Below are 13,089 nucleotides of genomic sequence, written 5' to 3'. Positions count from 1 at the left end.
CTAATAGTACTTAATACAAAAAGGTTAAGGGGCAAATAGAAAAAAAAGAAACCGTAGTCGTTCGAATTTTCTGTTCAATGACCAAGCGTTTCAACATGGTATAATTAACTCCTTGAAGGCTTGAATTCATAGAAAGAGGAGTAAAGAGCGTACTTCAAATATGTCAGGCAAAGACCAAGCTAACCCAAATTTCATATGCAATCAACCAAACTCGTGTCAAAGAAAAGCAAAAACAAAGAAGTGAATATCAATATCCTCAAATCTGCTCCTCACCATCTCCCACATCCCGCTCTTCTGCAGAAGCAGCCATCAGTTCATCAAAATTCTCTGTTTTTGACAGCACTATCTCAATCTGGGAATTAAGCTCAAATCAGTACTAACAGAACCGAGAAGCATCTTTTCCGAATCAGAAGATAGAATAGAAAAAAGCGCCTAGCATCGACATGGTAATGCAATCAGATCTAACCTTTGCCTTTTGGATCGGTCGCCCTCTTGATTCATCTTTCATATCAACTGTGGATGTCGTGATCTCTACAAATATTTGGAAAAAAAAAACATAGTAGAATTCCTTCATTCAATAAGAAAGGGAACTTGCATAAATAATATACAGAGATTGGACCATCAAATTTAGCATATGAGAAATATCAGAACAAGAATCTCACTTTTCTCAACAGCAAGTCCATTATTTTTCAGAATTTCTGCAATGGTCACGACAGTTGCGATAGCTGAAAAAGTCCAAAGCGAGCAACTCAGCTGTCTTAAATATCACAAATCATTGAAATAATATGAAAAGCATTATGCATCCAAAGCAATCATAAGCTTCGGAACATTTCCATGGTTCAAATGGTATATCACAGCAGACTTGACACACAAACTATATAATCTCAAATAAGAGGGGGAAATTTCTCTTCAGCAGACTTCCATAGAGGGAACTATATATTAGATAATATTTTAATTCCAGAGATGATAATAGTGCTGCTGATTTAAAAGGGGAAAATGTGGGAATAAGTAAAAGAACAAGAGCAATAATGAAGAACAAATATTCTCCATCATCAAGTACGACTAGACAATTAACTTGATTATGGTGTCCATCCAGTTTTAAGAATTATACTAGCGAAACATAGATATTCATAATAACACGTACACTTGGCAATAATAGTATGAAAACTCAAAGATCACGTCCAATATATTAAAATTAAAGTACTCAAATCTCCAAAATTATTAAGAGACAAAACAGTCTATTTCATTTTCCTAATTATGTTGCGTTTGGCTCTTACAAAAGAGACAAGTTTCCTGTAGGAAATGCAAAATTAAGATCAAAATATGCCTATTGTAATACGATCTGCAACAGTACCTAGGCATCAATAAGTGTCCCTTTGGGCTAGGAACAGCCAAAGCACCTTGACAAGCTTGCTAGTTCCTAGGTGAATTTCTTCGGACAAAAATTATAGCTCCAAATAGGCACCAACATAAAAAGATACATAAAACATTCATTTCCACAAAGACAAAATCTATCGAAAAGCTATCAAACATTATTAATCCAATTAAAACTATAGGGACAGCAACTATAGTACATGAAGGGTACTTCGACTAAAAGGGGAAGAAAATGTTAGAGATAAATTTATATGCATATCAGAATCTCATGAGCCTAAATAAGGAAAGAGAAATAGATAAGACAGAAAGTTGAAGAAAAAAAATAAGTACCCATTCCGAGAGCTGAAAGCTCAACTTCATTGTGTTGTTGCATATATCTCTGCATCAGCAAAATAAAAGTCACATTGCACAATCCAGACTAGTAAACGAAAATGACTGAAGCTATAAAGGCCTAATCCAGAAAGCTGCACGTGCGGATGGCAAAGCCAAAAGCAAAAGTACCCTCGGACGTCAAGCAAGAAATTTCACAGAAATCATCCAATAAAAAACCCAAATTTCAATCTCCAAAAGGAAAACATTTGAGATCAAAAGCACTACCGGGAAACACCGAGATGCAAGGGCTAAGATTTAGGTAATGCCACTGTAAGAGATGCAAGTTGTACGGATTGATATCCTAATTCCTTTTTCTTTATACCTTAGCGAGGTTAACGTAGAAGAAGAGCGGCTTCTTGGTATTAGAGACCTGGATCCGATTTTTCTTGTAGCCTTCGGTGATGTTGATGTTGTCGACGCCCTCGGTGATCTCCTCCATTGCTGGAAAAAGGAAGAAACAAAACCCTAACGCTAGCTGCGAAGAGGAGAGAGGAGAGAGAGGAGAGATGAGAGAGGAGGGGTATTTTGGGTGTCGACGCCCTTCGCTTGAACCGTGCTTCGTTTATCCGCTTAAAGCTGCGAGAGCCAAGTCAGCAACTAACTACATCTCAGGGCGTGGGGTGCCCGCGTTGCAATGAGTCCGTCCATCAGCTGATAATTGGGCTCAAATCTAACATCTATGCCAGATCAATTTGACAGCTACTACCTAGTGAGATTATATTGAAGAACAACAATATAGGTATCATATTATCGAGCATTTGTCAAATTCTCAGATGTACGCCTCTAAAGGTTCCCTATTATTATGGTCCCTTTGGGTTTGTGCTGGTCGAAGAACTGAACACTACATTCGCTAAATTAAATTATACCCAAAACCAAAAGAGAATTGCAGAAAACGAAACCAACGATAGGAAGCAATAAAAAGCAGCATACCCTAAATATTTTACGTAACATACATCTGTCTGTCTGTTACAACGGAATAATATCAACTAAAAGTTGCAAATTGAGAAGGAGATGTATAACCAACCATGAGACCTCAAAAAGTATAGCTGATCTACTAAGAACCTGATTTATCAGCATCACCACTGTTACCTTAGTCTAGAGTTTATATACATGCAGCTCATATCAGAATGAGGTTCTTTCGTGAAAAAGCAAAATATATAAAACTTTTCAACAAAGAACATCCAACAGTTGTCAATCTACAAACAGAGGTAACCTACCTATCCAACCAACCAACCAACCCCTATCTCATCTGTGTGCTATCTGTCAATTTCTCTGTATTAGTATGCAGTGGAATGTACTGCCTGTGCAATAAGAACATAAATAGCTGCTTTATTCCCAACCGGTTGCAATGATGGGCCCTTGTTCAAAACTGCAACTACGGGATGGAGGATATACAACCGCGACAGCACCACCATCTCCTCCATTGGAGCGAGCATAATTCTTACCTCCCCTTGATGAAGTATCTCTTCGGAAATCATGCCCCCCAAACCTTCCGCCACCAGTCCTGCGGTTGCGCTCTCCACCATAGGATGATCTTTCAGCAAATTTAAGGAGCCAATCGGGAACTTCTTGGTTGGCTTCCTGCATAAGCTCAACCAAAGCCTTGGACAGGGGCAGGTTTACCTCGTTAAAGAAGGCAGTAGCTAAACCTGACTTTCCAGCTCTTCCAGTTCTCCCAATGCGATGAACATAATCATCGATATCCTTGGGAAGATCAAAGTTAATTACATGTGCAACATTTGGAATATCCAGACCACGTGAAGCTACATCAGTTGCTACCATGATGGGAGTGACAGCACTTTTGAATGATCGTAATGAGCGCTCTCGTTCCTTCAAATGTAGAGCAAATGTTAAAAGTTAGAAGCAAAGCTCAGAGAAGTTCCACAATAAGTTAATAAAGCACAGGAAGTAAGACCGTTGCACTCACAAACTAGTAAGAAATGAAGTAACAGAATGGCTTGTAGAAGTTCTTGGGTCAAATATGATTCACCATTTTACAATAGATGATTCTGACAAGCTTCTAATTAGGATTTTATATCTTGCAAAACCAAAACCCTGAAGATAGTTGACAACTCAAAATAATTCCATTGATAATGGGGCAGACTCTTTTAAGGAACTACTTCTAGCACACAAAAAAAATAGCACGCATGACATTGCATACTCATGGTTAAAGGAGTTGGCTATTTGACATTATGTAGACAATATATAATGACATGAAAAGTATAAAAAAATGATTTGTCATTTTTACATCACATGCTCAAGTACTATTTGATCCCATATGAGATAATGCTCTGCTACTATCAATGTTGCTGTTTCACTCCATGATAATAGCATAGAGCCTTCGGTGAGTACCAGTTACCAGTATACCTTATCTACATACATGGCATAAAAGCTAGCAAAGAGTACGATAACTCTTCAGCAAGTCTACAGCATCCTCATTATTAATGACAATATTCAAATTAATCAATTTCAACACTAACCAGTATGGCATTGACAAAATCAAGATGACACTTCTAGGAAACAGAGCGACTACTTCTGCAACATGGAACAGGCAGGTTGGTGCAGAATGAATGAAAAATGCATATGAACAAACACACTTGCATGGCATCAATCAGATAGGGTGCATTAGTCAGCAAAGTCAGCAAAATAATTACTGTTTTTTTGCAATAGATAGGGTTTACAAGACGGGTGCAGTCTAACATACTTGCTGAGTTCTATCTCCATGAATAGATGTTGCAGGAAAGCCATTTACAGACAGCCAGTGCTCCAAGGAGTCAGCCCCTCTTTTGGTTCCCACAAAAACCAATGTTAAAGCTTGCTGCAAATACAGATGGTAAGAGCTCTGTAAGAATTATTCAAAATATTGATATTAGAGTTCAAGTCCCAGTACCTGGCCAAGAAATCCATTCATTCTTTGGTTATGGAGAAGATCCATTAGGTGGCTTCTTTTTTCCATATCAGGAACATATTCAACTCTTTGTGAAATTAAACCTGTGCTAGATCCCACCCTCCCAACAGCCAGAAAAATGTAGTTTGATAGAAAATCTGAAGCTAACCTCTGCAGAAAACAAACAATTCACAAGTTCCAATGAGAAGGATTAGCAGTTTAGCACTTAATTAGAACAACCGCATGACGACGGACTTCAGATATAACAGGGAAGCAAAATTAAGGTTTATGTCTACCTGTATCTCATGAGGGAACGTAGCACTGAAAAGCATAGTTTGTCTTACACCTGGGGGTGGCATATCCATTTGCTCAACTATCTTCCTTATCTGAGGCTCAAACCCCATATCTAGCATTCTGTCGGCTTCATCTAGGGCCAAATATCGGATGGCCTGAAGAGAGACTCTTGATCTGTCGATCAGATCCACTAGACGCCCTGGTGTGGCAACAAGAATATCCACGCCTTTCTCTAGTTCACGTAGCTAAACCAGGACATCCACAAGGATAACAATAAAAGTTAAGATAATGAAGCACGAACACACCCATAAGGAACAAAAGGCAGTACGCAGACAAAAGAAAAAAAAGGAAAAATGAAAGAAAGCATTGATTTAGTCCCAATGTTCTTCAATAAGAATGATGAAATCTGACAGAATGTTGTAGCTCGGATGTGAATGGATCAACGTCTCAACGAGCATTGTTACTTGAACAGACTGAATGATGAAAAAGTAAGCGTTCTGGAAGTAAACTTCAGTAAGACAAAGGGAAGCTATACAGACCTGCTGGTGGATGGGAGCACCTCCGTATGCCACGACAACTCTAACCCCTGTTTGGTAAGCAAACTTCTTTGCCTCCTCGTGAATCTAAGGTGCCAGGAACAACAAGAAACAACCTAAATATTTATTTATTTATCATGTTGCTCAAATAGATACAAGTCAAGATTTGGCAGACCTGGCAAGACAACTCTCTCGTCGGTGAAAGGATAAGCGCAAGAGGATAAGCAGTCCGAGCACCGCGTGCAGCACGCTGCTGCGACAAGAGCCCACTGATGATGGGAAAGCAGAACGCAGCGGTCTTACCCGAGCCGGTCTGAGCGCAAGCCATCAGGTCGCGCCCCGCCAATGAAATGGGTATCGCGTGCCGCTGCACCGGGGTCGGCTTGATATACCTGCAACGCTTAATGTTTAGATTCACAGCCTCCCCGAGATCGATCTCGGCAAAGGTGCTCGCAGGCGGAGGTACATCTCCGCCGCTGGTCTCCACCGGTATGTCCTCGTAAGCATCAAAATTGATACCACCTGTGGAAGCATCCTTGTCAGAGATGGCTAAGCCATCGAATTGCTCGCCAACAAAGAAAGGGTTCGTCTCAGAAGCCCTGCGTCGCTCACGCTGCGGCCGGGAAGACCTGGTGGACTCCCGGCTGCCTGTACGGTGCGTAGTGAAGGGGAGAGATGAATTCTCCGTGGAAGAAGAGTATGGATTCTTGTTACGTAGTTGAGGAGGAACGTATGTGGGAAGAGCGGGACGAGAGGTGGCCGAAGCTGGTGGTTGGATCGCTTCATCAGCCACGGCATCGTCCCATGACGACCACATTGTTCCGAAATGATGAGGAGAAGATACAGCCAGAAAAGTATTCTCCAACAAAACCCCAGAATCCTATGAGAACCTAAGAAAAACGAATGAGGAAAAAAAGGCGGAGGAGGAGAAAGATGAGTAGAGGATCGAAGATATTTGGAGGATAGGATATAAACAAAGTCTAAATCCGAGCGGCGAAGATGAAGAAGAAGAACAAGAAGCCGTAAATCCTCGGATACACCGCCCTCATTCTCTCATCACAGAGAACAGAGAAGAGAGAGAGAGAGAGAGAGTGGGTGGAGAAGAGTTAGTACTACCCTTTTTCGAGGATCGCCTCGTCCAATTTCCAATTGTGACTGTGAGTGGGGTTTGTTCATGGGAAATATCAAAGTAATCGAAGGGTAATTTGGGAAGTCAGACCCTTCCATTTCCCGCGCTCATGCGGGTGAAGCGGCGATTGGATCGTACTTGGAGATTTTATCGTCCCGACTCATGAGAGAGAGAGAGAGAGAGAGAGAGACGGGGGGGGGGGAGGGTACGGGACGGGACAGTTGAGTCGTCGATGAAAAAGCTAGCAATGGCACCACCAGCGTGAGCCGTCGATCCCGCGAAGGAGCGACTAATATCTCCATATATCAAATCAAATCCCACTCCCTTCTGAATCAAATTATTATCTTTCTCTCGATAAGAGTAAATCATGACCACCGGAAATTGAACCCAAGTTACTGCAAAAGTCCATGGAAGGAAGCCGAGCGATCGCAGCGGAGAAACAAAATAATTTCTAAATTTTGAAATATTAAAAGATACAGATTTTTCCAACAAATCTTCTCTGCAGAGACCCAAAGAAAAAAAAAGAAAGAATACCGATGCTACTTAAATCACCATATTTATAACACAAAATTTAAAATATAATTCACCAGCCATATACATCAGTAGCCGGTAGGACATAAATAAAATAGCTAGCCGCAAGGCAAAGAAGGATGATCAATTGGCAATATTCAAATACAGAACATTAAAAAATGTCAGGCCAGGGCATTGCGGTTGGAGTTCGGCAACAACTCCATTCATTGGATCACCTTCAACTCACGGTTCTCAGAACCAGCAAGCCTCTTCAACCACTGCAGCCCGAGGTCAGAACCTGCTTCGGCGGCAATCTGAAATTGTTTCTTTGCCAGCTTCACAGGATCCTGATGAAACTTCTCTTTCTTCCTCAACTTCCCAGAAGAGGTCTTGCTCACATTGAACCTGGTAATAACTTCTGGTATTTCTGCACCTGTAATATATGTGACTTATAAGAAAAAAAGTTGAAAATTGCCCGTAATAAAGATCCCTGCTTTCAATACATTGCAGACGCTTGAATTGGGAATAGGGGGAAAAAGTACTGACTAAATAATTTGCTCCAATACCTTTTAGTAGAAGTGAGCCACATGCAATTGCAGCTCCAGCATGGCCCTGTATGGTCAAGATATGAACCACTTCAAAAATCAGGCCAAATGCAAGATTTCTGCCTACTCTGTGAAAAGACAATGCAAACGCTGATGCAACAATATATGGCTGCACACCACCTCATGCATGCATATTCTTAACTTGAAGAGAGCAAAAAAATTTAAGCACTGGATAGTGTCACCACCTTTTCTGATGCTCTATGGAAACACCACATAGCGGAAGCTATGTCTTTCTTCACGCAGTCCCCAGTCAAATATACAGCACCTAGAAGATACAATGCACCTGGATGCAGCTAGACCAAGCATGTTCATTAGTGAAGATCCACTTGATGACATTATGGGTAGAGTTAAGAAAACGTGCTACTATGTTTGCGCAAGACCATACCTGGTCAACAGCCTTCTCCAAATAATAGAAACCTTGTTGATCTGACTGAACGTAGTCATTCTAAATACAAACATCAAAAGAACATTGAAAATCAATGAGGCTACAAGAAGGTAATGCATGCAGAAATTCAATACTGATGGAAAAAGAAAATGAAAACCAATGTATGTACTCCAAAATTTGTGCTAACTCAAGCACAACATAATTGTTCAGACTTCAGACATCAACAGAGTGCCTTCCTGGTCCTCTAAATCTGCTAATGGTTTTACCTTCTATTTTTGAATGCCAACTAGATGAATGTTGTACCTCTCAACTTTTATATTGGTGTTCCTAGAAATGTTACGGTCTTACAAGTTCCTAAGTCAAAGAACAGGTTCAATTTTCTCTTATACTTGTTCAATATGCTGAAGCTCAATCCTACCTAGAATTAGAACAGCACACAAAAGCTTAAAATTTAATGTTTAAACTCCTTGATCTCTCAGACCTTTCAAACCATGTAGGACATCTCCTTGTTGTAGATGAGTTATGAGTAAATAACATTTTGCCATTTCAAAACACTGGTCAAGTTGGTATTAACAAATCTAGAAATACAATAGGTTATACTATATAAATAATGAAAATATCATGTTGTGCTCGACAGTGAGCATTCAACAGGTGGCAGTATAATATCATGCTCCTTAAAGATAAAAGAAAGAGAATAAATGGATAACTTGAATAGCCAGATGCAAACCTTGGAATATCCTGAAAAGTAATGTACTTTGAGTGATGTCAAATATACAAAGACTGACAACTCAGAGAAATAGACTAAAATCAATTTCCAAATCCTGACCTCAAGTCGTAAACGACAACCAAGTTCATATTGTGCATCTGGATCACCCATATTGGCAGCTTCAACCAGTAAAGCAGCTCCACTTTGCATGAAAAGATACAAGTAATAAGGTGTTGATTATAGAAAAAATGCTTCATAATAGAACAAAAATACAAGGTCCAAGTTGAGTGCTTAAAAATACGTACAATCATCATAATTTGATGACTAGGGACAAGACTGCATTAGCAATTAGCACATCACATTGATACTTCAGACTTTTCTAAAGAACACATTACATTCTAAGTGAACTTGAAGTCATAAAGATAAATCGTCATAAGTATGCTATTTGATCACCGTGCTGATTGCTGATGACAAAGAGAAGTACCTACCCACACACAAAAAAAAAATTTAATTTTAAAAAAAAAAATAGAGAGAGAGGAGAGATGCACCACTGCTCTTAGACTCTAGTAAAAGGTCTCAAGAAAAGCTTTCTCGCCCATAGAGATTCAAAAAGAAGAAACCAACCAAAACAAAAGAACTTGCAATCTCATGATCTTTTTTGCTACAGATCCCACTAATATGGAATGCATGCATTTGTAGGAAATAGTGCATCAATTTCAAAAGGGCATTGAGTAAAAGAAAGAAATAAGTCGACTACCCACATGGCCTTACAAGCTCCGGGAACATGATACTTGAAATGCATCCTACCCAACCAGTATCTTGCATGAGTATTCATGTTGTCAATTTCCAGAGCTAATTCAAAGTTCTCCTTTGCTGACTGCTTGGTAAAAGAACATTTGTGTAAGGAAAAGAAGTAGTTGTAGAATAAAACTAAAAAAATCTGCATCACCTGCTATTTTCACCTAATTAATGAAGTTCAGATGGAGTTTTTTCAGTGCGATAAAATGGCCGCAGAACCAAAAAGAATAAAGAAAAAAGAAACTGTAGGAAACTGCTAAAGTCTCTTCGAAGCACAGGTTCTACCTCAATCTTGGAATTCCGATTAAAGACGTGGTAAACAAATAATTTTCCAAGGAATAATCCTTACCTTAAGGAGAGGGATGAGACGGGAATCTTTAAGGTCCGCGTAGTCGATGACCCTGTCGACTTCTTGGAGCGCGCTCCAACCCTTGGCTACCAACTCCATGGCTTTCTTGTTCCGGCTGTGTATCCCTCTCTGTCGAAGACACAAAAGGAATCATACGGGTGTCCATTGAATCGCAGTTCCCAATTTTTTTTTTTTTAAAAAAAAAAAGGAGTCATAAACCTCTAAAACTCAAGATTAGCTGCAAATCATTCGTACCTCGCGATCTAGAAAGCATAGCAGTTGGGTATGCCGATGGGCAGCCCTCGACGCGAAGACTCGCAACATTCTCTGCGCGCTTATTCGACTTAGTTGTATACATTCAAGGGTTTCAAAATTCCTTCATAGATCAGCATGAGACCTCGAGAGGAAGAAGAGGTTTCGAGTAGGGTTTCGATTCCTTTCCCGGACTGGCATAAGAGGTCAGAAGAGGTGCATAGCTAATCGGGTTCAAATATCATTTGAATCCGAGTACCCGCCCCCATAAAATAGGAGGAGTTCGGATCCTGAGTTAGTTGTCTTTTTGGGCCCTAAAGATGGGCCAGACCAAAACTGGGCTAAAGAGCAATGGATTTTTTCTGATAGGAGAAAAAAAGGTCCAATGGAAAGTGGAACCCTGAGTTAGTAGAGTCTTCTATTTTTTGACGTCTTGCTCAGGAATTGCTCACTGACAACTCTACAGTGAACGTCGTATTAATATATAATTAGAGTAGTCGAGAACAAAGCAATATTAAGCGTCTTATATATATATATATATATATATATAATCTCTCATGCATGTTCTCACCTATAAAGCCTACAGCTCTCGCACATGAAGAATCTGTTATACATATACTAGTCATTTGCATGAGAAAGTCGACACCAATATACGGTGGACAGACACTGGTGGTTTCTAACTTGTACGAAGCAAAGACGCTGTCAAATTCTTTTACACATTTTTCAACTCATGCATCCAAATTAAAGAAGCATAACTATTTAACTAAGCAACAGGAGCCTCACATACTTTTGTCGCTCATAAAGAAATTTACTGATCATTGGTCTGTACGGTTCATTACGAGCCAGAAATTAAGATAAAGATTACTCATCATGGTAGTCTGTATATATACTGTACGTGCCTTAGAAAAGATCAACTTATCAACTTTAAACTCGTGTTCCGTTTTAATCTGTTGAGGCCCACGAGCGTATGAACCTAGATTTTAAAATATCCAACATTGAGGTGTCCAAATTTGGCAATTTTGTGGGCTCGCAATCAGCCTAATTACAAATAGAATGACTCGATCATTTGAATTAGAACGCTGTCATTTTTTTTGTCTTTACCAAAAACTCTTATGTATTCCAATCAAATCTTTACAATATGAGATAGTTTAAACTAAGTTATCACTGCTTGATGAAAATTATATAACGCGATTAGAAAAAAAAGAGAAGAAGAAGAAGAGAAAATTATAGTGTTATTGGTCGTTTTATTTTTACTTGGGTCATGGGTGATCCAGTTGCACTTTTATTTTAGTGTTTATTTGGACGAGGTATGATAATAGATCAGACGAAAGGACAAGTTAGGCAGGAGGCAGCAATTGTAATAATTAATTCCAAGCACATGCCTCAGACTTTAAAAGTTGTACGTAATACTTGAATTAGTTTATCATTGATACAATTAATTAATATTCGACCTAATGCAGTTAAGATCACAACTTGTACAAGTTACAAAATTGTTATATTTAGTGTGCCACCTTGATAGAGAGACCACCACCGGAAAGCTGCCGGTTTTTTTTTTTTAATTTTTAAATTTTAATTTTTAATATCATCCCCATTTATTAATGTCTAGTTGCTTGTCCTTCCCATTTTTTTAATAAAAAAACTTTCTCGTATATTTGTAATTTGGATCATTGGATTACTTGTTGCTTAGTGACTAACAATGGACCAAGAGATCATCATATATGTGAGGGAAAATTCTTGGGTCCCTCATCGGCAAATCCAAGTCAAAAGAATTGGTATCCTGATTTTTAAACCTGACATAATGATTAATTCTTCGATCGACTGACCGACCGTTCGTTCGCAATTGAATGTCTCTTCCGGTACGAATGGAACCATGCATGCATGCATTATGTTGAGTAAGAAGCTAGCTGACCACAATGGTCAAGGGTCTCAATTATAGGAATTTTGAGGTGAAGAAGAAGAAGAAGGAGGAGGAGTGACAACGAAGGATGGGATTTGGTGGTACGCCCTCAGCCCGTGTAACGTAAATTAGAAGAGGCAAGGCCGGCCGATCAACTGCTTTTACATTAATTTCAAGTATATAATTAATTAATTGAGGGAGTAGCTCGACGATCGAGCAATTGATAGACTAATCTCCATAACTAATACAGAACAAGTACTTAAACTACAGGTATTAATTGTTGAATTACTGAACACATGCTCGCTCACTAGGGATGGAGTTCCACCTACTGCTTCTGTCAAACAACCACTTGAAGACCCACCTGACCGCAAAAACGTGCAAAACCATGCAACATAGCATAAAAATAAATAAGTAAATAATTATTTGATTATAAAATTAAAATTATTAAATAGATCCCTTTAAGGTGAAAGAAGTCAAATAAGAGGGATAGACCAGATGTTTGAGCACTGTTTTTTTTACCGTAGAATGATGAAAATTTAACGATCAAGATACTTAGGAGTTTAATAAAAATATAATAAAATTTTAAAAGATATTATCGATTCAATAGATAATTATTATTGTTTAAATATATTATTTTGCACATTATTTTTTGATAATTATATTATTTAAATAATTTATCAAGTAAAAAATATATATATTCTTAACGGAAAGTAATATATATATATATATATCATAATAAGGGTATTGATATATTTTTATAATTAACTTGATGAAGGTTTAATTAAATCTTATCTATTTAATTATTTTTTATTATTTATATATATCTCTCATATGTTTAAGAATAATTTAAATTAAATTTAATAACAGACAGAGATAGATAATTATATTTAAATTGAAGTCTATCTTAAAAGAATCAAATTTAAATAGTTTAATATTAAATAATTTCTCATATAATTAAAGCATAATTATATTAATCACAATCATATCGAAGAGAG

General features: G+C 38.4%; 3 protein-coding genes across 3 annotated transcripts; all 3 read right to left on the bottom strand.

Annotated features, from left to right (window-relative positions):
• Positions 1–40: 40 nt before the first annotated feature.
• On the bottom strand, positions 41–2,331 carry LOC140768049 (uncharacterized protein At2g34160-like). Its single transcript, XM_073108130.1, has 5 exons — positions 2,069–2,331; positions 1,705–1,753; positions 663–725; positions 467–531; positions 41–352 (listed from the first exon to the last, which is right to left on the bottom strand). The coding sequence occupies exons 1-5, from the start codon at positions 2,183–2,185 to the stop codon at positions 257–259; spliced, it is 390 nt and encodes a 129-aa protein (XP_072964231.1). The 5' UTR covers positions 2,186–2,331; the 3' UTR covers positions 41–256.
• A 269-nt stretch (positions 2,332–2,600) lies between these two features.
• On the bottom strand, positions 2,601–6,580 carry LOC140768048 (DEAD-box ATP-dependent RNA helicase 37-like). The gene is made up of 6 exons (XM_073108129.1): positions 5,639–6,580; positions 5,467–5,550; positions 4,930–5,172; positions 4,637–4,804; positions 4,451–4,564; positions 2,601–3,576 (listed from the first exon to the last, which is right to left on the bottom strand). Exons 1-6 carry the CDS (start codon positions 6,278–6,280, stop codon positions 3,076–3,078), a joined length of 1,752 nt encoding a protein of 583 aa, XP_072964230.1. The 5' UTR covers positions 6,281–6,580; the 3' UTR covers positions 2,601–3,075.
• A 494-nt stretch (positions 6,581–7,074) lies between these two features.
• LOC140768517 (uncharacterized) lies at positions 7,075–10,402 on the bottom strand. The gene is made up of 8 exons (XM_073108818.1): positions 10,201–10,402; positions 9,946–10,074; positions 9,560–9,675; positions 8,919–9,000; positions 8,093–8,152; positions 7,893–8,000; positions 7,669–7,714; positions 7,075–7,535 (listed from the first exon to the last, which is right to left on the bottom strand). The coding sequence occupies exons 1-8, from the start codon at positions 10,267–10,269 to the stop codon at positions 7,327–7,329; spliced, it is 819 nt and encodes a 272-aa protein (XP_072964919.1). The 5' UTR covers positions 10,270–10,402; the 3' UTR covers positions 7,075–7,326.
• Positions 10,403–13,089: the final 2,687 nt, after the last annotated feature.

Source organism: Typha angustifolia, chromosome 10 (assembly GCF_048772165.1).
Source record: "Typha angustifolia cultivar Huaian chromosome 10, ASM4877216v1, whole genome shotgun sequence".
In the NCBI taxonomy this organism is placed as follows: domain Eukaryota; kingdom Viridiplantae; phylum Streptophyta; class Magnoliopsida; order Poales; family Typhaceae; genus Typha; species Typha angustifolia.
The sequence above is the reverse complement of the archived record's forward strand: the minus strand, read 5'-3'. Positions and strand labels throughout refer to the sequence as shown.